Consider the following 25,351-nt stretch of genomic DNA (forward strand, 5'->3'; position numbering starts at 1 on the left):
GTCCAGGGGAACATATCTGGATTGTTCTTGATGGTCCAGTTGATGCCATCTGGATTGAAAATCTGAATTCTGTGCTGGATGATAATAAAACCCTGACTCTGGCCAATGGCGACCGGATTCCCATGGCTCCAAACTGCAAGGTTGTTTTTGAACCTCATAACATTGACAATGCTTCTCCCGCCACCGTCTCAAGAAATGGGATGGTTTTCATGAGTTCCTCGGTCCTCGACTGGAGTCCTATTCTTGAGGTATGATTGAATCCTTTCTTTTGTATAATTAAAAAGGGAAGGCATCCTTAGTATTCTTTGTAAGCATGATGATTCTTCTGCAGCTGGTGATGTAATGGCTTTTTATCCTACTGTTTCTGAAAGGCCCTTGTATGTGGGGGGCTGCTCAGACCCTTATTGCCCCTCATAGGCTTCTCCAGTCTCCTAATCACTTAGAACTGTGATTTCCAGGTAATTGTCAGGCCTACGTGAATCAATAATCCTGCCAAACTGTGTCTGAGGATTGAAAGTAAAATTTAATATCACCACTTTGGGGATTCATGACCGTTTTGAAAGGTACTTGTTCACATAAAATCTGGGAACAACCATTCTAGAATTTTAACTTAAAGACGATTTGTTAAAATTGCATATAAAGACTTTTTTATGAGATTCAGTTGTCATAATATTAATTTTTAACTTTGTGCTTAGAAATAATATTTTACATAATGTCATATCAATTCATGACCAGTATAGTAGCTTACTACTGTCAATATATAATAGAATATATTAATTAGAATTTTATTATAGTTGCATACCGTGCATGCTTATATGTTTTATTAAATCTGTACTAGAAGATAAGTGTAAGTGTTACTGGATAATTAATTTATGTGATTTTTATGACATAGATGGATAGATTTAAAATTTTTATTTGCCTTTATATTTTGAAGATGATTTTATTTTAAAACTTTCTAATTTAAATTATGTCGGTATTATTTTATATTTCCACTATACTTTTATACTCCTATCTGTATAGGAATATTGTAACCTTTATTAACGTCTTTTCAAAAGTTACATGGATCTGGTCTACTAAAGGGTTTTAGACTTAATAACATTTATGGAGAGATACAAAAGAGCATGGTTTATAGCAAAACAATACTGACACCCTTGAATATGATGCTAAAATGCCTTTTACAGATGTCATATTGCATAGTTAGTTTTTCGATCCATTAAAAATGAAGTATAGGTGCTCTTGGATATTCAAAAGTACTCATCAGTGATTATTTAACAAAATACAGGTAATTGTGTCAGATTGGAATCCTACCAAGTTAGAATCTCCAGGGAGGAGACCAAGGACTCTTTATATGCTTAAAGTATTAACAGTAGATTTTCTTTATATAACTGTGCTTGGTGAGCACAGATACAACAGAACACAAGTCAGTTGTAACTACATGATTTTCCCCCAATATATTTAAATTTTATAAAGTTGTTTGAAAAATACTTTTATTGTATTAAGTTAAAAATATTTAGCTTGCTCCTTATTTTTTTTTTAAGATTTATTTATTTATTATATGTTAGTACACTGTAGCTGTCTTCAGACACCCCAGAAGAGGGCATCAGATCTCATTAGGGATGGTTGTGAGCCACCATGTGGTTGCTGGGATTTGAACCTCATGACCTCCAGAAAAACAGTCAGTGCTCTTAACCGCTGAGCTAGTTTGCTCCTTATAAAGTGCACTTTTATTATACCCTACCTGGATTTTTATAGTAATCTTATACCTAATCACATTTTCACATGCATTTAAATAATGTAGTATCTTCAGGGGATCAGGAGCCTGCCATAAGATTCTGTCTCCTAATGTCAGAAGCTGCACCATAAAGTCTCACCAACTGACCATAAGATGAACTAAGACAGCAATAATGGACAGTTCATAGTGGAAGGGGGAAAGACCACTAGGCTGACACATGACATTGGACCAGCACATGTGAATGATGTAGACAGGCTCTTTGACTGTTAATTCTGGTCTTGTCACTTACCAACTGTGGTACGCTGGGTAGCTTACTGAAGACATAAGTGTCAAAGGGGGATAATAGCAGTTCCTATCTCAGAGAGTTGCTTTGAAGGTTTGAATAAATTATTATACAAAAGAGTTTATAGCCAGGCTTGATGCATCTTAAGCACAATATCACTTTGTGTCATTATTAATTGTTAGTTAGTGTTAATTAATTAGTAATGCTGTGAAAATGTTTTTATGCCCCAATGGTTATTTTCCTGGTTTCACCAATGCACGAGTGTGTGAACCCACAGGGTTTTCTCAAGAGACGGTCTCCTCAAGAGGCTGAAATCCTTCGACAGCTGTATGCAGAGACTTTCCCGGACCTGTATCGGTTCAGCATCCAGAACCTGGAGTTCAAGATGGAGGTACTGGAAGCCTTTGTGATCACACAGAGCACCCACATGCTGCAAGGCCTGATCCCCCCAAAGGTAAGGGATTGTACCCTCCTCCTGAGTGCACTGTGGAGAGAGCATTAGAAACTGGTTGGTTAGGGTTGGTTGGTGAGAATGTGGTGGGGGTTCGGAGAGGCTTCAGAAGCACCGGTTTTCCCTTATCGATTTCTTCGAATGAATCAAGCCATTAATTGAATTTTGTTGCTGGTTAATATAATTATATAATAAATTTCACCAAGGAGTATACAGGGAGGAATCCATTGCTTCAGATACATAGGTAGCAGAGGATGGCCTTGTCTGAAATCAATGGGAGGGAAGGCCTTTGGTCCTGTGGAGGTTTGATATCCCGGGGTAGGGTGATATTGGAGGAATGGGGCAGGAGAGGGTGGGTGGGTGGAGGAGTACCCTCATAGAGGCAAGGGGGAGGGATGAGAGGGAGGGTGTGGGATGGGGGAGCAACCAGGAAGTTAGATATCACTTGAGATGTAAACGAATGGAATGATTCATAAAAAAAAAAAAAAGAAAAAAATTAAGTGTCATTAGTTTTGTTTAATAATATTTCTACTGTATTTTATTTATTTACTTGGTGAGTGTGTAGAAGTCAGAGGACAAGTTGTGGGTTGTTGGTTGTCTCATTCTACCATGCAGGTATGGGGGATTTGACTCAGGCCATCAGGACTTGTGCCGAATGCCTTAACCCACAGAGAGAGCTTGCTAGCTTGTTTCTGTTTATTTTATAAACCAGTTAGCACCCCTGGAACGCGGGTTCCTGCTCGCTCCTCAGTTGTACTGTTCTTTTCCTCTCCTGGGGACAGCTCATATCATTTTCCTAGATTTATCATTTTAGATGGAGACCGAGGACCAGGTAATGAGAAGAGAATGCTCTCTCTGCTTCCTCAGGAGCAGGCCGGGGAGGTGGACCCAGAGCACCTGGGGAGGCTGTTTGTCTTTGCCATGATGTGGAGTGTGGGCGCAGTCCTGGAGTTGGAAGGTCGCCGGAGGATGGAACTCTGGCTGCACTCTCGAGGAGGGCCCACACTGCACCTGCCACAGCTGACGGACGCTGGGGACACCATGTTCGACTACTATGTCGCGCCGGACGGTGAGCGTGCTCTACATGCAGGGTGCAAGGATGGATTGGGTTATTAAAGTGAGAATTAAAATGCTCGGATGTTTTTTTAAATTTAAGTTTTATTTATTTTACATCCTGACAGCAGTTTGCCCTCCCTTTTCTCTCCCTAGTCCCTCCCCATTCACCTCCCTTCTTTCTCTTTCCCCTCCCCAATTCAGTTTTCCTCCATTTCTCTTCTGAAAAGGGCCTGCCTTAATGGATACCAACCAGCTATAACATATCAAGTTGCAGTAAGACTAGGTACCACCTCTTCTTTAAGGCTCAACATCTCAGCTCAGCAGGGGGAAGGAGTCTCAAACATAGGCAACAGAGAAGAGACAGCCCCTGCTCCCACTGTTAGGAGTACCACAAGAAGATCAAGCTACACAACTGTAACATATGTGCAGAGCCTTTAGGACAGTCTCATGCGTGCTCTATGGTTGGTGGTTCAGTCTTAATGATTTCCTACGGGCTCAGGTTAGTTAATTCTGTGGGTTTTCTTGTGTTGTCCTTGATCCCCCTGGCTCCTACATTCGTCCTTTCTCTTCTCCTCGGTTCCCCAAACTCTGCCTAATGTTTGGCTGTGAGTCTCTGCAGCTGTTTCCATTAGTTGATGGATGAAGCCTCTCTGATGATAATCGATAAGGCACCAATCTGTCAGTATAGCAGAATGTCATTAGGAATTATTTCATTGACTTTTTTTTCTAATGCCGTTTATGTTTGGTTCTATCATATGTCCCTGGGCTATCCAGCCTCTGGCTCCTAACCTTATGGGCAGCATTATAGGTGGGCCCGTTCTCATAGCAGGGGACTCCAGTTGGACAAACCATTGGTTGGCCACTCCCACAATTTTTGTGCTACCTTTTCCCCAGCACATCTTGGAAGGCCAGACAAATTGTACATCATAGGTTTTTGTGATTGGGTTGATGTCTCAGTCTATCCAGTGGAAGTCTTGCCTTCTGGTGGGAGTTACAGGAGATGGCCAGTTCAGGTTCCATATCCCAAATTGCTAGAAGTTTTAGCTAAGGTCCCCCTCCTTGATTCCTGGGAGTTTCCATTACCCTAGGGTTCTAGCTTGTGGCAGAGATGCCTCCTGATTTCAGCCATTTCTTCTAGTACTCTCTCCTTCCTTCTTCCCTACTTCTGATCCCTCCTGTTCCCATCCCCAACCCATCCTCACCCCATCCTGATCCCTCCTGTTCCCATCCCCAACCCATCCTCATCCAGTCTTCTCTCCCCATTTACTCATGAAGTTTAAGCTGTTTATTCTGTTGTCCCTTCTCAGTGAGATTTACATGTCCCTACTTGAGCCCTTCTTGTTACTTAGCTTCTTTAGCTCTGTGGATTGTAACATGGGAATCCTTTACCTTGTGGCTAATATCCACTTATAAATGAATACCATGCATGTCTTCCTGGGTCTCTGATACCTAACTCAGAATGATATTTTCTAGTGTTATCCATTTGTTGGCAAATCTGAAATAAGATTTTAATGTACAAAGAAATATAGTAATTGTTTCTTTCCTCAAACTTTACTTTGAGTTCCAGGTACAAGTTTCATTTGCAAGGCAGGTGAGATCTTTAATGACTTGAGGCAAATTTCCTACATAGATACACATCAACCATTCAATGAAACAAACAATTGGTATAAAAATTACATTAAAATATAGGTGTCTATATCTATAGTTGTCTATTTACTTATCATCTATCTATCTATCTATCTATCTATCTATCTATCTATCATCTATCTATCTGTCTGTCTATCTATCTATCTATCTCAGTATATACTTTAAAATGATCTACATGTACACAAACACATATAATGCATATATATACAATACATAGAAGCAATTTTGTATTTTTATGCATATTCATACACATACCATCTAGTATCTTTCTCCCAGTGAAAAGCTTGTGAGACTTAATATCTAAAAGTAATAATGGCTTCAGGTACGTGCTTCTCGCTGTCTTCTATATTTTTATGTACACTATATTGTTGAAAAGCTACGTACTGAGAAAGTAGTTCTAAAACATTTCAGAATATGGCCAAATATAGAACTTCATTTGGAGTAATTCCTTAGGAAGTTTTGATGAAGCTAACTGACAGGTATCAAAGTTTATAACTGACTAATATTTTGGGTACATGGTCTTACAAAGCCCAGATAGGCCTTGACCTTGATATGTTGTTGAAGATGATTTTCAACATCTGATTCTTCTGCCTCCACATCCCAAGAGCCTGTATTGCAAATGCATGCGGCTGTACCTGATATCTTAGTCAGTTTTAATTTTCAAGTTTTTACAGCTCAGAGTCATCTGAAAGTAGAGACACAACCTAAGAATTCTCTAGAAAAGATTGTTCTGTGGACATATGTCTGTGAGGGATTGTCTTGATTAGCGACTGATACAGAAGGCTACAGCCCACTGTGGGCGTCACCATATCTAGGCAGGTGGTTCTGAGCTGTATAAGAACAGTACATGAACTTCAGAGTTCCTGTCCTGTGTTCCCTCAATGATGGGCTATGACCTGGAAGAATAAAATGAAGTAAAACGTTTCCTCTCTAAGATGTTTTTGTTCAGATTTGTATTATAGCAACAGTCAGAAAAGTAGAAGACCCTGTTTTACATGAAGCCAGGGGTTGAACCCAGGAAACTGTCCATGGTAGAAAAATCACCCTACCAGCTGGGCTATATCCATACCCCCTTAATGATCTCTGCTTTGTGGTGAGCATTTGAAGATATCTCTATGGCAGTTTGAAGGTGCCTGATCATTACAGGGGTGTACAATATTAGCTTGAAGGCGTGAATCTCCCTCTGTTGTTCTCAGGTACTTGGAGGCATTGGAGCACGTGTACCCCAGAATATGTGTATCCACCTGACACCACCCCAGAATATGGATCTATCCTTGTGCCAAATGTGGACAATGTGCGGACCGACTTCCTAATTAAAACCATTGCCAAACAAGGCAAGGTATGACTTTTAAACCGTTATTAAAAAGAGGCTACTCTAAAGGTCATATGAAAATATAAAAGAACCTTGCAGTTATTTCACATTACTTTGTGTTTCGGTTTAGAATAAGTGAAGGTGTTACCTAAATGACTGAACTGCCTTTGTTATTTCAAAAGGACAACCTGGTGTGTGGAACACTCCTAAGTCTCAATTGAGATGAATTTTGACTTGCTTTTGTTAAGATAATTCTTTCCCTTCTGGTTACTGACTTAGTTTGCTGTGGCTGTTCTAACAAAATATCAAAGCTTAGCGGTTTAAACCATGACAGTTTACTTCCTCAGTGCTGGAGGCTGAAAGCCCAGGATCAAGGTTTTGACGAGGTTCATTTGTTCATAGTCCCTGCTCCTTGACTTAGAGATGGTGTCCCCTTACTTCTTGAGGTGCTTTTCTGTGCGCACACATCTCTGGTGTTTGTGTGCCTAGGTATTTTGCTTCTATAAAGCCATCATTAGGCAGGATCACTTGGGTGCCACCTCTGCAAAGCCCCTTTCTCTAGGTACAGTCATATTGGGAGGTACTGGGGATTCCTGCTTCAGTTTAAGGGTTGGTGGGCTGGTAGGGCACACTTCAACCCATATTGTTTGTTTTATTTCATTCCTTCTAAACTCCTTGATTTTAGGCTGTGCTGTTAATTGGTGAACAAGGGACAGCCAAAACAGTCATCATCAAAGGATTTATGTCAAAATTTGACCCTGAAAGTCACATGGTCAAGAATCTAAACTTTTCTTCGGCGACCACCCCAGTGATGTTTCAGGTACTGCCTCTGATGTCACCCCTGGGAACAGGCTTGTGCCAGTTTCTGAGGCTCAAATTGTTTCATGTGGATGGGCCCTGCAACCTTGTCAGATTTTCATGATCATGACATCACATCAACAATGTCTTCTCTTGTCTCTATCATTCAAATGTAGTTAAGTCTCTTTCTCCTTAGGTCATACTAAATAGTCTTAAATGATGAAGAAATAAGAAAAATTCAGAGAATGGATAAAGAGGGTATGTAAGGTGCCTCAGGTCTCAGTGGTGTTTAAGATACTTGTGTGGAAATGTAGGACAGCATAGCAAAACATTCCAACCTGAGGTGTAGACAGCCAGGTTCTGAGTTGGACACTGAAAACTCAGAATTGGCATGTAGGATTTTATGAAATTAAATATTTGTCTAGGAAAATAAGTTATAAGGTAGAGAGACAGCCTACAGAATGCAAGAAAACGTCTGGTACCTACTCATCTGATGTAGAAACAACAGCTAGAATACTTAACTAAAAAAAAAAAAAAACAAACAGCCAACTAACAAACAAAAACCCAAATAATCCAATGTTCTGGGAAAATAATCTGTTCAGATATTTGTCAAATAAAGAAATGCAAACATGAAGGAAACATGAAGGAGAAATGTTCAACGTATTTAGGAATTAACAAGCTGCAAATCAAAGCTAGACCGAGTTTCTATCTCACCTGCATAAAAATGGCTGTTATTAAGAAAACAAATGAAGACAAGTATTTGGGAGGATCCAGGATCGTGAGGAACATTTATATACAGTTTGATGAGAATGTAGATTAGTGCTGCGACTACACAAGTCAGCAGGAAGGCCCCTCAAAGCATTGAAAGTGGAATTGTCATCTGATCCAGCTATGCTGGTTCTGGGAACACAGTGTGGGAGTCAGAGTGACTGGGTTATGCGCACACACACACACACACACACACACACACTTGCTACATTTAGTGATGCAGAGCTTCTACCAGCTGAGTTACAGAATCAGCTGAGGTAGCTTTTAGCAGATAAAGCACGGTATATATATGCAGTGGAGTTTCATCTAACCATAAAGAGAAAAAAAAGAAGGAAAAGAAAAGGATGGAGTTTATGTCATTATGTTAAGTGGAATAAGCCAGACTCAGAAGGATACACTCAGAAGCGACTTTGATCTTTTCTGTGGGTGGGGGGAGACACTTAACTGCTGGTTATATCTGGACCATATGGAAGTTTTGCTTTAAATAGTTTGAGGAGCCACCTTGCTGATTTCCATAATGACTGAACCAATGTACATGCCCACGAGCAGTGGGAACCCCCGCCTCCTCCTTTAGGTGTAGTCTAGTGAGGGAACATTTGTAAGAATAATGTGCTGACTCTTAGAGATGTGGAAGAAGAAAGGAGGTCAAGCAAAGGCAACAGACAGCATGACTACAGTAAAAAAAAATGCACATACAGAAATGCCATGGTAAAGTTACTTACTTTGTACAATTAATTAAAAAAAAATCCTGAATTAGAAATAAAAGCATTTGAATATGCAGAAACATAGACTGAAGTATCAGCATTCAGTTTACTGTACCAATTTTCACCTGCTCCGTAATATTTGCTTTTTCTGTGTCTATTATTTCTTATTCTTCGGTGATTTTAGAGTCATCTGTGATGGAGACTTTTTGAGTTCCCTTTTTGTTCCCCGTTTCCCTGTGTAACCCACATCTCCCGGCTTCACTCCATAACATCAGCATGGAAGAGCCATAGCCTGTTCTTGATTCAAGTCTAATTTTCTTCTAGAAGAGGTTTTATCCCTTTCCTAAACTCTTTCCTAAATTGCCACTTTGTCTTGTCTTTCACAGGTGTAGCATTCTCACATGACTTTCATGATACATTGTAACAGGGTATAAAATCTCAGATTCTTACCAGATGAGACATAATGTGTCATATATTCTTGTACCACACCATGACAAAAAACACCTTCCATGTGGACTGCTTTAGTGGGTGAAACTTAAAGGACTGACCTGAGTCTGCAATGACAGATTGTTTCCTGTTAATGACGGTACAAAATTGCATCAAAATATTAAACTAGTGAGAAAAGTTTCCCTCAGTGTCTTCTATGCATAGTTGTCAATTATCACTCTTATTGTTTACATTATGCATGCATACCTCTGCACTTGTGTGGTGTGGTGGTATGGTGGGTGTGTTGTGTGTGTTTGTGTGTGTGTGTGTGTGTGTGTAGTGTGCACATGGGGGTGGTGACTGAGAAGGTCAAGCATCAGATACCTTTGGAACTGGAGTTATAAGCACTTGTGAAATACTTGACACTCAGACTCCGGTCTTTGGAAAAGGCAGTATACAGTCAACCCTTGAGCCACTTCTCTCCAGCCCCCTTATTATTTTTTTTTGTATTTTTTATTAGATATTTTCTTTATTTACATTTCAAATGCTATCCCAAAAGTTCCCTATACCCTCCCCGCACCCTGCTCCCCTACCCACCCACTCCCATTTCTTGGCCCTGGCATTCCCCTGTACTAGGGCATATAAAGTTTGCAAGACCAAGGGGCCTCTCTTCCCAAATGGTGGCTGACTAGGTCATCTTCTGCTACATATGCAGCTAGAGACACGAGCTCTGGGGGTACCGGTTAGTTGAGGTTTCTCTGAATAGCTCTGGCTGTCCTGAAACCCACTTTGTAGACTAGGCTGGCCTTGAATTCAGAAATTTGCCTGCCTCTGCCTCCTGAGTGCTGGAATTAAATGCATGCACAACCACGCCCAGCTCAGCCCCCTTATTTTTTGAAGAAAATATTTTAAAATTAAAATATTGCTACTTCTCTTCTTTTCTTTCATAACGTCCAAGTCCAACTCCTTTCAGGTTCCCTCCTTCCAAATCCTCCCAAGAGACCCCTTCTCAGGCTGACAGTCTCTTTCTTTGCTTATTATGGACACACACACACACAAACATACAAACATGCACACACACACACACAAACATACACAAACACACACACACACACACACACACACACACACACACACACACACACCAGATCTACATAGTGTGGCTTGTGCCTGTATGGTTTCAGAGCTGACCACCTTGTATTAGAATAACAGTTAAGGGGCTCATCTGGAGAAGCACTAATCCTCCCTCTCTCTCCAGTCACTCATTGCCTAAGTTCTGGGTCTAGGGATCCTGTGAGATTTCCCACTTCCACATTAGCATATCTGTTGGCGTTCTCATTGTTCAGGTCTTGGTTAGGCAGCCATATTGTTAAGTGTCATGGTGTAGCTTCCTTGTTACAGAGGACTTTCCAGTCCTTTGGATCTTGTACTCTTTCTGCTCCTCTTGCTCAGTGTTCCCCGAGCCTTAGCTGGAGGACTTGTGTTGTAGATGTATCAGCTGGGGACAGCCCACTCACTGATCCCTTTTTGTGCATTTTGATAATTTTCCTTGTACTGCAAAGACAAGCTTCTTTGACGATGGATGAGGTCTGTCTGTGGATTTGATGATACATTTAGAGTTAGGAATTATGCCAGTCCACTAAAGTGGCTGCAGTAGGCTATTCTCTGAGGCTCACTGCAGCACCAGCCTTGGGTAGATGGATGACTAGGCTTCCAGCACTAGACACAACTTCTCTCTTCTGAGCATGGTTTAATTCTATGTGATGGCTGTTAATTATCGCCATGCTCACTGTATATATTCATTGTAAATTGCATTATGTCACACAGTTTCAGATGAGTATAAGTTGCAAATTGAGCACAGTCTCTCCACTTTTCTTTTTGTTTTACATCTGTATGTCTATTTGTTAGAAAAAATGTGTAGATATGTGGAAGAGGTTTTACATGTCAAAGGTATGTGGCCTAGACCTTTGTTAGTAAGTAGTAAGGATTCTAGGTGAGTCTTAAACTCCAGACGCTTTTGTTTCTCACTCCCAAATCCAAGTGCTAAAGGTTTCTATCATCATACTGAGAAATGAAAGGAGATATTCTTTTTAAAATTTTTTACCCCAACATATTGTTTGAGAGACTGGAGAGATGGCTCAGTGGTTACCAATAGTTTCTGGTCTTACAGCGAACCTGATTTGATTTCCAACAACCACATGGTAGCTCATCATGTTTCCAGTTCCAAGGAACCTGACACCATTCTGATTTTCATGGGCACCATGCATGCATAAAGTGTACATACATTTTGAATACAGGCAAAACCACATGAAATAAAAATAAATATATATTTAGATTTGGTTTGAGAATGTCATATATGTCTATCACATGCCTTGATCAAATTACCCTCCAACCCTTCTTCCCACTAGGTTTCCTCTCAACCCCATGTGGTGGTGTTAAGCCCACTGAGCCTTATGCACAGGACTACCCACTGAAGCATGGGCAGCCTACCAGGGGGTTACACCCTCCCTCAGCAGCCATCATCTGCCAATAGTTTTTCAGCTAGAGGTGGTTTTCTGTGAGTGCCCCTCCCATTCATGCTGGGATTTTTATTTTTTGGCTGCCAAGATTTTGTGTAGGCCTTGTACATACAGTTATGGTGCTCGGAGCTCATGTATGTAACTGCTCTGTGTTATCTGAAAGTACTGGAAATACAGTGTTGTTTTGTAGCAGTTCTCTAGTGTCTCTCCCTCCTCTTTCAATATGATTTCTGCTTGCTCAGAACCCTCCTCTGTGTGTGTGTGTCAGAGAGAGAGAGAGAGAGAGAGAGAGAGAGAGACAGAGGCAAAGAGATAGACAGAGACAAGAGAGAGAGACAGAGAGGCAGGCAGAGAGAAACAGACAAAGAGAGACAGAGACNNAGACAGAGACAAGAGATCGAGAGACAGAGAGATAGAGAGAGACAGAGGCAAAGAGATAGACAGAGACAAGAGAGAGAGACAGAGAGGCAGGCAGAGAGAAACAGACAAAGAGAGACAGAGACATAGACAGAGACAGAGAGAGAGGAGATAGGCAGAGGTAGAAACAGAGAAGCAGAGGAAGAGAGAGAGATCCCTTTTAGAGCTGAGTACTCTCTTTTTATCTGTTCATTGACCAGTTATAAGTCTGAGTATTAATTACTATATATTTCAAAAGGAACCTTCTCAGATAAGCACTGAGAACTGCTCTAATCTATGGGTTTAGAGGCAAGTATTTAGGAGTCGGTTTAATTCTATGTCCATTTAACAGAATGTTAGTATTAGCTTCTCCTCTAGGACTCAGCCACGGGTTCTTGGTTAAATTAACAGTACTGGTCATGGATTCTGTCTTGTGAGGCTGGCCTTACATTCAACCAGAAAGTGTTTGGTTATTTCCATAATATTGATGCCACTAGGGTCTGCATTTCCAAGCCAGTCATCGATGTAGCTCACAAGGTTCACATCTGGGTGAGACCATCTACTATCTTTTTCTTATGGTAGCATTCATACTGCCTTCCAGCACTATTAAAGCCAGTCGGTAGGGATGAAGCTAATAGGCTGATACTAGCTTGATTTCTTCACATCAGGTAACTCAAGTTGTGCCTCCAGGCATCAGATACACCCTTAAGTTATGGAGGGTAATCCAAATGAATGTCATTAGCCTGTAATGTTTGCTGGTATATGAGAGCCCCATGCCCAATAACCACTAGCACCTGTCACCTGGCTTTTTGTTTGATAGTCTATGGTTTCCGGGCAGGGAATTATGGGGATGAAGTTCTTTTTCTATTTTAATTTCTTTTATTTATTTACATTTCAGCCATTTGCTCCCCCAACCTCTCCCCCCAGTTCCTCATCCCACTACTCCTTCCCCTTGCCTCTGAGAGGGTGTTCTAATCCACACACACACACCAGGCCTCCCACTTCCCTGGGGCCTCAAGTGTCTTGAGGATTAGGTACATCTTCTCCCACTGAGGCCAGACCAGGCAGTCCTCTTATATATATGTGCGGGGGTGGGGTGTATGTGGGTTCGGACCAGCCTGTGTATGCTGCCTGGCTGGTGGCTTAATCTCTGGGAGCTCCCTGGGTTCTGGGTTCGTTGAGACTGCTAGTTTTTCTATGGGGTCTTCCTATTGGGTCATCATGCCCTTGAGCTTCTTCAAGCCTTCCTAATTCAACTATGTGGGTTCCTGACTTCAGTCCAATGATTGGGTGTATCTGTGTCTTTCTCAGTCATCTGCTGATCGAGCCACTTGGAGGACAACCATGTTAGACTCTTGTCTTCAGTCTCTTCTCCATTTTTGCCCCTGCAATTCTTTTAGACAGGAACTATTCTAGGTCAGAAATTTTGACTGTGGGTTAGCAATCCCATCCCTCCACTTGAGGCCCCACCTCTCCCCATTGTTGAGCATTTTGGCTAAGGTCACTTTCATTGAATCCTGAGAGTCTCTCACCTCCCAGATCTCTGGTACTTTCTAGAGGGCCCCCCTCCCAAGCTCCCCTGAGTCTGCATATTTCCATTCATTCTCCTGGCCCTCTGGGCTTCTTTTCTGACCTCACATATCTGATCCTATTTCCCCTTTCTCCTCCCCCTCCCCTCTCCACCCAGGCCCCAGGGAAGAAATTCTTTATGGTTCAGTCTATGCCTCAATTATTTGAAAAAATTTAATGTTTCTATTAGAATATTAATCAATTTGAAAATGATGCTCATCAAAAATTGTAATTGGAAGGCAAATATTTATCGAAAAGGAGGCTCATAAAACTTTGCTTCTGATGAACTTTGCTGTCCTTTGCTTATTGGAATCAAAATATCAGCTCAATGAAAATTGTTGAGGGCGTGGATAATTCATGTCTTCTTATTGCTTAATTTAATCAGCAGCACCAGAGCCAATATACTAAGACCATTGATTCGGCTTCTAAGTAAGACTGTCAACTTCATTATAGTCCTCTGCTGGAGATGAAATTTCCAATACTGGCTAGCCCTCTGTCAAGTAAATGCCATCTATACAGTGTCTTGGCATAGAAATCCAGATGAAATGTCAACCCCAAAATGCAGATGCTCATCAGTGATTTTATAGTGTGTGTGTGTGATAGATAATTAAATTTTTCTAGGCTGGTAATGGAAATATCTTTATACATTTATCTTTTTCCTCACAAACACACACATATATATAGACACACACACACAAACATATGCATGCAAGTACACACATAGGCATATGCATTCACATACATGCAACACAGTGCTACCACCACACACATATGTTACTGATACTGCATCATATTTAAAGAATTTTCACCAATTTTACTTTAGAAAGATAGTTCTCTCTAAGGGTAATAATTATAGCCTCATTTGAGAGAGAACATTTTTAAAAATATAACTATGATTTATATACCACATAGGGTAGTGATCTACCTAGTTACTGTTCTTGAGACTTTAGTATGACCTTGGCTTTCAATGATTAGGACATCACTGTTAGAGATGGAGAGAGAGGTCTGGCAGGTATCCACAGGGACGTCTAGGTTCTCAGTGTTCAAGGGCAGGAAACCTCCTCCTGTCTTTTGTTGTTATTTCATTACATCACTGTTTCTTCTCCTGCCAAGAAATGCCACAGCATTGCCTACCCTGCTTCCTGCCTGGGCTGGCTTGACTGCTGAGCATCACTGCTGCCTATCAAGCTAGCCTCATTAGTTTGAGAAAGCTTTCAATTAGCCAAACTCCTGTAATTAACTTTTTCATTATAATTTCCAGTCATTCTTGCTAAATGGAACTGATGGAGCAAGAGGGCTTTTGTCTCTTAGTCCTTCCACTTATATGGATCCCAACCAAGCAAATTGAAATTGTAGAGGAGAAAGATAGTGCCCACATCTTGTCTGCTACCATGAGAGTGTAGTACAGTCAGTCTGAGAACATTGCCTGTGTTGGACGGTTTCATGATGTTTCTGGCTGTTTCAGCATCTTGTATCAGTGGGAAGTCATATGTTCCTCCCTGCTTGGGACATTATCTCTTATTAATAATTAATCATGCCTCCTAAGGCTATCCAAGGTGTCTAGTTTGGATAAAAACTTTATACTCAGTCCAAATTACATTTTAGCCAAGAGAATTTATTTTTTTTAGAAGACAAATGATCCATTTCCTAGTGCTATTTTGTTTTTTTCTATTTCTGAAAATTATTGATTCATATCTTTGCGATTTACATAATTTAAAAATGTGGAAAGACGAAAATGAAAATTATGAGGAATTCTAAAAATTTGATCTCTTTTAAAAGCTGTCTTAATGCCTTTTAAATATAACAATTATCTTATATACATAATTTTTAACTTTAAAAACGTGAATCCTAAACCCAGGCAGCACATCTTACGTCTTTTCAGGCAACAGAACCGTGAGTGGGTTGCTTGGGTGATCACGGAGCTGGGTCCTTCAAGCCCCTTCAGACTCACCTCGGCTTCCTGTAAAGAGAATTCTTTTGGCTTTCCAGAGCAGCATGATACTAGTTTCTGGTGGAGACCCCTAACACATGATGAAACATTCTTTTTTTTTAATATTTTTTTATTACATATTTTCCTCAATTACATTTCCAATGCTATCCCAAAAGTCCCCCATACCCTCCCCCCCCACTTCCCTACCCACCCATTCCCATTTTTTTGGCCCTGGCGTTCCCCTGTACTGGGGCATATAAAGTTTGTTTGTCCAATGGACCTCTCTTTCCAGTGATGGCCGACTAGGCCATCTTTTGATACATATGCAGTTAGAGTCAAGAGCTCCGAGGTACTGGTTAGTTCATAATGTTGTTCCACCTATATATAGGGTTGCAGATCCCTTTATGCTGAAACATTCTTATACTAACTGTTCATTGGTAAGCTGAACGCCAGTCATGTGCTCAAACGTTTTAAAAATTTTTTATTAGATATTTATTTACGTTTCAAATGTTATCCCCTTTCCTCATTTCCCCTCTGAATGACCTATTCCACCCCTACTCCCTCTGCTCACCAACCTACCCAGTCCCACTTCCCTGTCCTGGCATTCCCCATACACTGGGGCATTGAGCCTTCACAGAACCAAGGGCCTCTCCTCTCATTGATGACTGACAAGGCCATCCTCTGCTACATATATGGCTGGAGCCATGGGTCCCTCCATGTGCACACATGGTATGCACTCACTGATAAGTGGATATTAACCCAGAAGCTCGGAATATCCAAGATACAATTCACAGACCACAAGAGGACAAGAGGAAGGAAGACCAAAGTGTGGTCCTTTTTAGAAGGGGGAACAAAATACCCGTGGGAGGTATACCTATCAGAGACAAAGTGTGGAGCAGAGACTGAAGGAATGACCATCCAGAGACTGCTCTACTTTGGGATCCATCCCACATACAGTTACCAAACCCAGACACTATTGTGGATGCTAACAAGAGCTTGCTGACAGGAACCTGATATAGCTCCCCAACCCTGCCCCCCCCCCCCCCCCCCCCCGCCAGAGGCTCTGCCAGTACCTGGATACTCACAGCCATCGGGGTTTGCAGCCCCCTAGGAGGAACAATAATATGAATGAACCAGTGCTGAAATACTCTTATACTAACTTTCATTGGTTGGCAGCAAAGCGAAGCTGAGCACCAGGTCCGGATCATCTGCTGCCTCTCTCCGCACCCTCCTGCTTCCTCCCCATGGATTTTTGTCACCCATCTTAACACTCACAGTTGATTTATCAATAATGTGTTTATTTTATTGTTAGTTGTTAGTTGGGCATTTTTTACATTTCTGTGTCAGTTCTAGCATTATGGTTTACATTTTAACATCCCCAACCCACCATGGACCATTGCATATACATCCCTTTGTCTGAGTCTGTCTGTCTATCATCTATATCCCTTCTTTTTTTTATTTTTTATTTTTTTTTGAGACAGGGTCTTGCTGTGTAACCCTGGTTAGCCTTTTAAACTTTGCTAATGTAAGAGTGTTTTCAATAATTTATAATAAAGTGGAAGATTCTATTACTTGGGCTGTATGGTGTTAAATAAAGAGCACAACCTCTCAATTTTTATATTTTAGATATATATCATACATAGATGGAAATGTAACGTCAAGTAGATTTATGTTTCAATTTAATTGTGCATGATATTTATGAAAAAAATGACTTAACAGCTTGAATGGCATTCCCATTGATATAGTAAAAACACCTGTATAATTTTACAATGACTTTAAAATTTAATTCCCTTTTCATGTATCACATATGTCTAATTCTCTGTAGGTTATGTTTATATTGATTCTGGGCTGTGACTTAGACACAGTAAGAGAGAGAGAGAGACGAACCACAGAGCTAGTGAGAGAAGCAGTCATCTAACCTTCTCTTTTACATCTGTGAGTCCATGGGAGCCCTTATGTAAAACCTTGCAAATTATGCAGATTTACACAGTGTCTCATTCACAGGGACATTTAGGAACCACAGAGCAGAGAGCAAGATGGAAGAGGTGAATGACTTTGTAAGAGATACCTGATGGTAACTATTCAAGAGGGAGGTTGGGCTGGGCCAGGATGCAGAAACGAGAGTGAAATAGAACACATGGATCCATCTTATCTTGGTTAGACAAAAATTGATAGTTTAATGGATGTTGAAGGAGAATGGGAAATATCAAACCATGATTCTTGGACTCCTATATTTCTTTACTAATATATCAAATGTATATGGTCTCAAGTTATTTTCTAGATACTAAAGGTACAATGAAGAATAACATAGATAAGGTGTATACTCTAGATTTCATTCTAGATTAAGAAAGAGATGGTAACTAAATGTTAGAATACCTATTTGGAGTTATAGCTGCATGTCTTGATATTTGTGATGCTGTGGGGAACCTAAGTGGAGAAGTGAAATTATTTATCTATTTGCATTTGCATGTGTGTTCAGGTGCACATGTGTGAGGAGTCATATGTGCATCCGTGTGGCCTGTATGTGAAAGTTAGAGGACAACATTTGCTGTTGAAACAGGGTGCCTCACAGATCTGCAGTTCACCAGATGAGAAGGGCTGGTCACCAGGCACCTGCCTGTCCTCTGTCTTCAGAACTGAGATGCCAAGCACGTGTCTCCATACTCAGATCCTCACTGCTAGCATGGCAAGCATTTAGCCATTGGGCTTCCTCCACAGACATTTAGTTAGTTGTTGATATCATTTGGCATCAACCTTTTCTAACGTGCTAATTCATTTTAGAAAATTATATAGTTAATAAAACAGCTCCACATTTACAAACTATCTGATTCCCTCTTTCTTTTTGCTTTTGCCAGCATAGCCATTTTATGATATGTAATGTATTTATCCTTTCCCATTACTTAGAAGAAATCACGGTCAGAGTGATGCGGGAGAGAGTGTCCCACATATGGGAGTTCCTCGGTGTTACTCTAATTATCCCACCTATGGGCTTTTAGCCTTGGAAGATCCTAGAAAACATAAATTTTCACATGACAAAGAGTTCTTATTAATAGATGTGGGATGATGGGAAGACTGGTTTGCCATAGGGGGTTGTCGGGAGGTTGTTAATTGGCTTATGCATTTAAATTCATTGAAAAGCAGAGCTAAATTTAAACCAGTACATTAAACAGCATGCTTTTGTGTCAGGGGAATATGGCACTCTCTTTTCTATTATATAATTCCCATGGGAGATTTGTTTTATAATTGGATGAGTTGTGATATGTTTACATGTATTTCTATTGAAAATGATGAAAACATTTTCATCTCTCTCTATTGCTTATTGAAATGATGATGGAAACTTACAATTTGCAATTACTTTGAAGATTTCTGGAGGCAAATATGTAGCCATTTCTTTATATTATAGTACACTTTATAGTTATATATTGGTTATAAAAATAATTTTAACTGGTTTACCCTTTACACGTTGCAAGAAAATAATTTCGGATAGGAGTTGTAAGAAATCATTTTTGGATAGAAGAATTCAGTTTTATTTTAGTGTGCCTTTACTCCCTGTGCATGTATTCAGCACGTCTAACATAATTTAACAGCATGCATGGATAGATCCTACAATTGTATCAATGTACAGTTGTACAATAGAACTCTGAGCTTGTAGAGTTGGAAATCTTAGAATTTCCTGTTTGTTCTTGTATGCTAATTCCAGTTACCTGGTCAATACATTTCTTTTAACTTTACATTTATTTTAACTTAAGTGAAGTTGGTTATTATTAATAGCAATACAAAATAAGCTAAGACTGAAAAACACAAATGATTTTCACTGCATTTTTGTTTCCTGTAGAGACCTAGATAAAGGCAAAGACCCAATCACTAAAAACTAACAAAGGAGTTCATTTTGATGGTTTATTTCTAAGCCACTGTGGATGGCCATGGAACAAATGTATTACCAGTGTCATGAGTCTGAGATTCTTTTTAAGAAAGAGAAAGAATGTAACGTTGTGAGGGGGATCTGGAAGGAGCTGGGGGCTAGGAAAGAATATGATAAAAATATACTGTACAAAATTCTTAAAGAATAAATAAAAAATAAGTTTGAGATCTTTCTTGTACCCTCTCCCTACTACATCAAAGCCCCCTTTTAGTAAGTTCAGTGTCCTTTTCCACATTGTCTTGGGTAAGTAGAGCACAGCATGGCCTCTCCTCCTACCGTGGAGGAGTGTTGAGTGAGAGGAGACAGCGGGCTTTGTTCTTGCTGTGTGAGAATAGGAAAGACTCATTGTTGGTGCAGCTGTGGGGTCCCACAGCAGGGGATCTGAATCATAGGGGATACTTGGAACAACAGGCTCTGTAGCAGCCTTCAGTCTAAGGCAGGCTATACAGCTCATGAGTCAATATCCTTATTTAACAATCAATATCCCCCTTTAACAGTATCTCTGATTGTGATAAAACTTTTATAGGACTGAGGTTAGGAGTAGTTGGTATAAGAACCGGGAAATGGCACGAAATCCTCATAAATCAGCAGGGAAGCATCAGCCGAGTAGATTCCAAGCAGAATTGACATTGATGGGAACTTTATTAAATGGTAAATGAAATCAGATTCTTAAAGCCTGTAAGTATTATGCAAAAACAATTTACGAACTAACTAGCTTTCCCCAAATTAAGGAGGGCATTTTTGGCTTTTAATAAGTAAGTAGCTCCTCTCATTTAAAGGTTCTCATCTTGTTTAATGTCTGTTTGTGGTAGTTGATCAAGTCTTAGTGAAGGCTTTCAGATGTTTCTGTTGGTGTTCTTGCTTAACAGAGGACAATAGAGAGTTACGTGGATAAACGCATGGGCACGACATATGGTCCTCCTGCGGGGAAGAAAATGGCTGTCTTTATTGATGATTTAAATATGCCTGTAATCAACGAATGGGGTGATCAGGTATATCAATTCCACTGTACATTTCTATTTTGCTAATTTATGATTGATTTATTCTTCTATGAGTAAATTTTTTTTGTATATTTTCAGCATGCAATATCTGAAATTTACAACAAACTCTGTTCTGTAGAAAAGCTTAAGGAATTATGTTCTAGTAATATGTCTGCTTGTCTGTCCATTCTGTCCTCTCTTGTATTTCTGTACTTTTGAGGCCAGAGGTTATCATTAGGTAGCTTTGTCCACCACTCTCTACCTTCCTGGAGACAGGTCTCTCTGAACGTGGGCCTCACCATTTTGGTAGACTGGCCACTACTTGTCACTACCCCTAATCCCAGATCTGAGGTGTACATAACCACACCTGGCTCTTATGTGGCTTCTGGGGGACCTAAACTCAAGTCTTCATGCTTTAGCTGTGAGCACTGTACCTACTGAGCCTTTCTTTAGTCTAAGGAATGGCATTTTAATTCTAAAAGTTATTTCTCTTAGGTTACTAATGAGATTGTCCGACAGCTGATGGAACAAAATGGGTTCTATAACCTGGAGAAGCCTGGAGAGTTCACTAGCATTGTGGACATCCAGTTCTTGGCAGCCATGATCCATCCTGGGGGTGGACGCAATGACATACCGCAGCGCTTGAAGAGACAGTTCTCCATATTCAACTGTACCTTGCCTTCAGATGCTTCCATGGACAAGATCTTTGGTAAAATGGTTGTTCGTTGGCAGGGGAAAGAGGGATGTGATATCTGCTCTCAGCAAGTCTACCCAGATGGCACCACAGAGTGGGGGAAGCTCTTGGTTTGCATCCTTATTCCTGTTTTACTTTGTTTCCTACAGGGATTAATTATAAATATTTATGGACATAGAAGCCTTACTCCATGTTCTTTTTTATCATCATCATCATTATCAATCATCATCATCATCACTTTCATTTAAGTAGCTGTTGTCAGCTTCTCATGGAAAAAAGTTATACATGACACATACGTGAGCTGGTTTTCACATGGGCAATCTATACTTTTGTTAAGAACAGGTGCCTAATAGTCTAACCAAATATGACTCTCATCTGACCACCAGGGTACTCAACAGAATTGTAATCAATTACTCATGGATTAAATATGTAGCACTCCAGAGACAATTTAAGTGAAGAGCTACTAGCTCAATATATAACCAAGTATATTTACTTGAGCAACGAAAATGCATTGTTACTGGTTTTTGAATTATTCTTTACTTAAAAAAGAGTTTGAAGTTATGAACAACTCTCTGTTAGGTATTAATTTACAATTTCTGAAACTGCAACTGACACAAAACTCATTAGGATTACCCTAATTAATTTCTGGCAGGATAAAATGTCATCTTGTCACCCCAGGCTTGGAGAGTGTGACAGCGCTCTGCCTTCAGTCACAGCAGTGGGAAGGTTTGGAGACCTAATGACATTTGAATTATCTAAATTTGGGGAAAGTAAAGTTCATGATAGGCGATGACTTCTACCACATGTAACTATTCTTTGGTGCCTGGAAAATGTTATGCATAAGGAAAATGATTTTACAATGCATGGGAAGTCAACAAAATAAGAGGAAACTAAAGAGGACAAAACCAAACCAAACAAACAAACAAACAACCCCCCCAAAACAATTAACCTTTTATGCCAATTTTATATATTTATCACTGTTATTCATTGACTGATATTAAATTAGTGTATCCAGAATTTTCAGTGTTTGCTTCCATCATCATCATCATCATCATCATCATCAGACCCTACTGGGATAGAATCTAGAGCTTTGTACATATTAGGCAAATGTTTTACCACAGTGAAGCTTTTCTCCAGCCCCTTGAGAGTACTTTTAAAATAATACTCTGATATACTGAATGCTGACTTACTTAAACCTATCACTAGTTTTTTGAGTATTTGAAAAATGAACAGACCATTAACTGATATGATTGTCTTAGTGCATAGCCATCTGTTAAAATATAACATTACATTTGTGCAAATTCTTCATTTTCATGCTTTTCCTCAGAACTGAGTGCAGGGATTAGTCAGATTTTGATTATCCTCCCTCTTCCCAGGTGTGATTGGGGCAGGCTACTACTGTGCCCAGCGGGGCTTCTCTGAGGAAGTTCGAGATGCTGTGATAAAGCTGGTACCCCTGACACGCCGCCTGTGGCAGATGACCAAACTGAAGATGCTCCCAACGCCTGCGAAATTCCACTATGTGTTCAACCTTCGAGACCTCTCCAGGATCTGGCAGGGCATGCTGAACATCACTTCAGAGGTCATCAAAGACACAGACGTACGTGATACTTAATATATAAAACAATTCCCACTGCTATTTTCTTATTCTAAATTTGATTTTTAGATGAAGTCTGAAAAAAAATTGGATCTTCTTACATACTTTCATCTGTGTCTGGGTATCATCAGTGAGAGAAAAAATAAATATCACATTAGAAAATTTGAACTATAATTTCGATTAAAGTAATTTATATTTAAAGAAATAATATATACAATTATTATCTAAGGGGTATGTATTAGTATCTCTTCCTATTTTCTTGGTAAAATATCCCAATATGAGCAATTTAAAGGAGAAAGGCTCTTTCTGGGAAGGTATAGACTATCCTAGTTGAGGAAGGCACTGGGGCAGAGTGTGAGGCTGCTGGTTACATTGTATCCATAGTCAGGAAGCAGTCAGCAATGAATGCTGGAGGTTACATTGTATCCATAGCCAGGAAGCAGTCAGCAGTGAATGCTGGAGGTTACATTGTATCCATAGCCAGGAAGCAGTCAGCAGTGAATGCTGATACTCAGTTTGGGTTTTTTTTTTTTTTTTTTTTTTTTTTTTTTTTTTTGTCAGTCTAGGACCTCTGCCCAAGGACTAGCATAATCTGTAGTTAAGGTAGGTCTTCCCTCCTCTACTGACTAAATCTAGATGATTCAGCACAGGCATGGGCTTGTGTTCTGCATGACCCCAGATTCTATCAAGGTGACAGTTGCTATTAATCACAGGCTAGAATAGAAAAAAAAATACTGTTTTTTTTTTTCATAATCTCCACTTTTCTTAAAAAAGTAGTGGGCACAATTATGAGTGGTTTTATTGCATAATAGTCTTCATATTTTAAACGTCACATTTAAACTTAAAAATAATTGTATTTATAAATAAGCAGAATGAAAAGAAAATATTTTGTTGTTAGTCACATATGAGTTTTCCTTGTAATTAGATGAAGTAAAAAGAATGATCTATTCTTCTACAACTGAAAAGAGGCAGCAGAGTAGAAAATACATTTACTACAAAAAACAAAATGAGCATTTATGGACAGATGTGAATATGACCCTTCCCATGTTGTAAGAACTCCCTTCAAAGCCAAGTGTGGTGGCACACGCTTTTAATCCCAGCACTGAGTTTGAGGCCAGCCTGGTCTACAGAGTGAGTTCCAGGACAGCCAAGGCTACACAGAGAAACCCTGTCTCGAAGATAAAACAAAACAAAACAAAACAAAAAAAAAACAACCCCCAAAACCAAAAAAACAAACAAACAAAAAACCCCAACCAACCAACCAAGCAAACAAACAAAAACAAAAACCAAAAACTCCAACCAACCAAACAAATAAAAACTCCCTTCAAAATAGAACAATAGCTTAAAAAAATCTGCTATGTCTTTTACCTTTAAAGTGTGACTTTGTGCTCAGTCTCAGTCACAGGTGGCTTCTTTCCTGGGCTTTCTGGAGCTGGGGATGTAGTTTGGCCACTAGCTTCAGGAGTACTGGCTACAAAAACCACTCATAGGGTGGGATTATGGACAAAGTAGTCAGTAAGCATGTCGAGTGTTCACTCCCAAATCCCCTCATTTCTGCTCCGGATGCTTGCCAACAGGCACCCATACTTGCTAACTTTTGAAAACCAGACAAATTTTTGGCAAAGCTCATAATTCATACTACAAAGTGACATTTAGTTTAGCAGTAGTAAATATTTCAAGTTGTTTTAAACATTTTTTTTTTCATTTTGTAAACAGAGGGAGGGGGAGGGGGAGGGACAAGTATGTGGAGGTCAGAAGACAACTGTGTAGAGGAAGTCCTTTCTTCCACTTTGAAGTGGGTTCCAGGGAACAACCTGAAGTCATCAAGTTTACATGGCAAGCACCATTACTTTTTAAGCCATCTGGCCTACTCTCAAGTTGAGTTTACCTCTCTGAGTTTTATTAATAAACTAATGGAATGTGGAATGAGAGTCTCAACTATTATTCTTCAGTAGTCATTCTGGTCACTCATTTTAGCTCAATGCAAACAGCTTTAGAAATTGATGCTATAGTAAACTTTTTCTTAACAGAAACTTTTTATATTCTGGAAACCAAATAGTTTTTGTCATTAGTAACAAATCTGACCTCGAAGGTAAGGAAGTATATGATTATTTTAAAGCAAATAATGGAGTTTATCAAATATTATTTTTTTTTTGGAAAGTATAGGAGTGATGTCTAATCAGTTTCGCCCAGCTACCAGTGGATAAAATCCACTGAGTTTTTTCATTCAGATATGCTAGATTTACTTTTGCAGCATTTTTTCTCATCCATACTAATTAAATATGTCTTTTTATAAATCTTGATTGGATACATGTAAGAGTTGTTCATATTTTGTACATTACATTGTAAGTGACCCATGAAAGGAAACATTGTAACCAATTTAGTAACAAATGAACACCTTTCTACACAACATCAATTAGTTTGTTGATTGATCTGATAAATTTGTAATGTTATTAACTGAAGATATTTTTTCAATAAAGATCAGAAAATAATAAATTCTATTTCCTTTTATTATGTTTTAATAAGATCAACTTAAATTGAAATATAGGCATATTGTATCTATCTTT

The 25,351-nt window shown here is 39.6% G+C and overlaps 1 protein-coding gene across 1 annotated transcript in view; it reads left to right on the top strand.

Annotated features, from left to right (window-relative positions):
• Positions 1–25,351, top strand: part of Dnah5 (dynein axonemal heavy chain 5) — a 249,534-nt gene that overhangs the window by 130,582 nt on the left and 93,601 nt on the right. Inside the window, exons 43-50 of the mRNA XM_021183130.1 lie at positions 7–248; positions 2,293–2,469; positions 3,334–3,535; positions 6,366–6,508; positions 7,167–7,301; positions 20,383–20,505; positions 20,989–21,202; positions 22,564–22,787. Coding sequence (XP_021038789.1) covers positions 7–248; positions 2,293–2,469; positions 3,334–3,535; positions 6,366–6,508; positions 7,167–7,301; positions 20,383–20,505; positions 20,989–21,202; positions 22,564–22,787 — 1,460 coding nt within the window. The remainder of the gene's footprint in view (positions 1–6; positions 249–2,292; positions 2,470–3,333; positions 3,536–6,365; positions 6,509–7,166; positions 7,302–20,382; positions 20,506–20,988; positions 21,203–22,563; positions 22,788–25,351) is intronic.

This window comes from Mus caroli, chromosome 15, assembly GCF_900094665.2.
Source record: "Mus caroli chromosome 15, CAROLI_EIJ_v1.1, whole genome shotgun sequence".
Classification (NCBI taxonomy): Eukaryota; Metazoa; Chordata; class Mammalia; order Rodentia; family Muridae; genus Mus; species Mus caroli.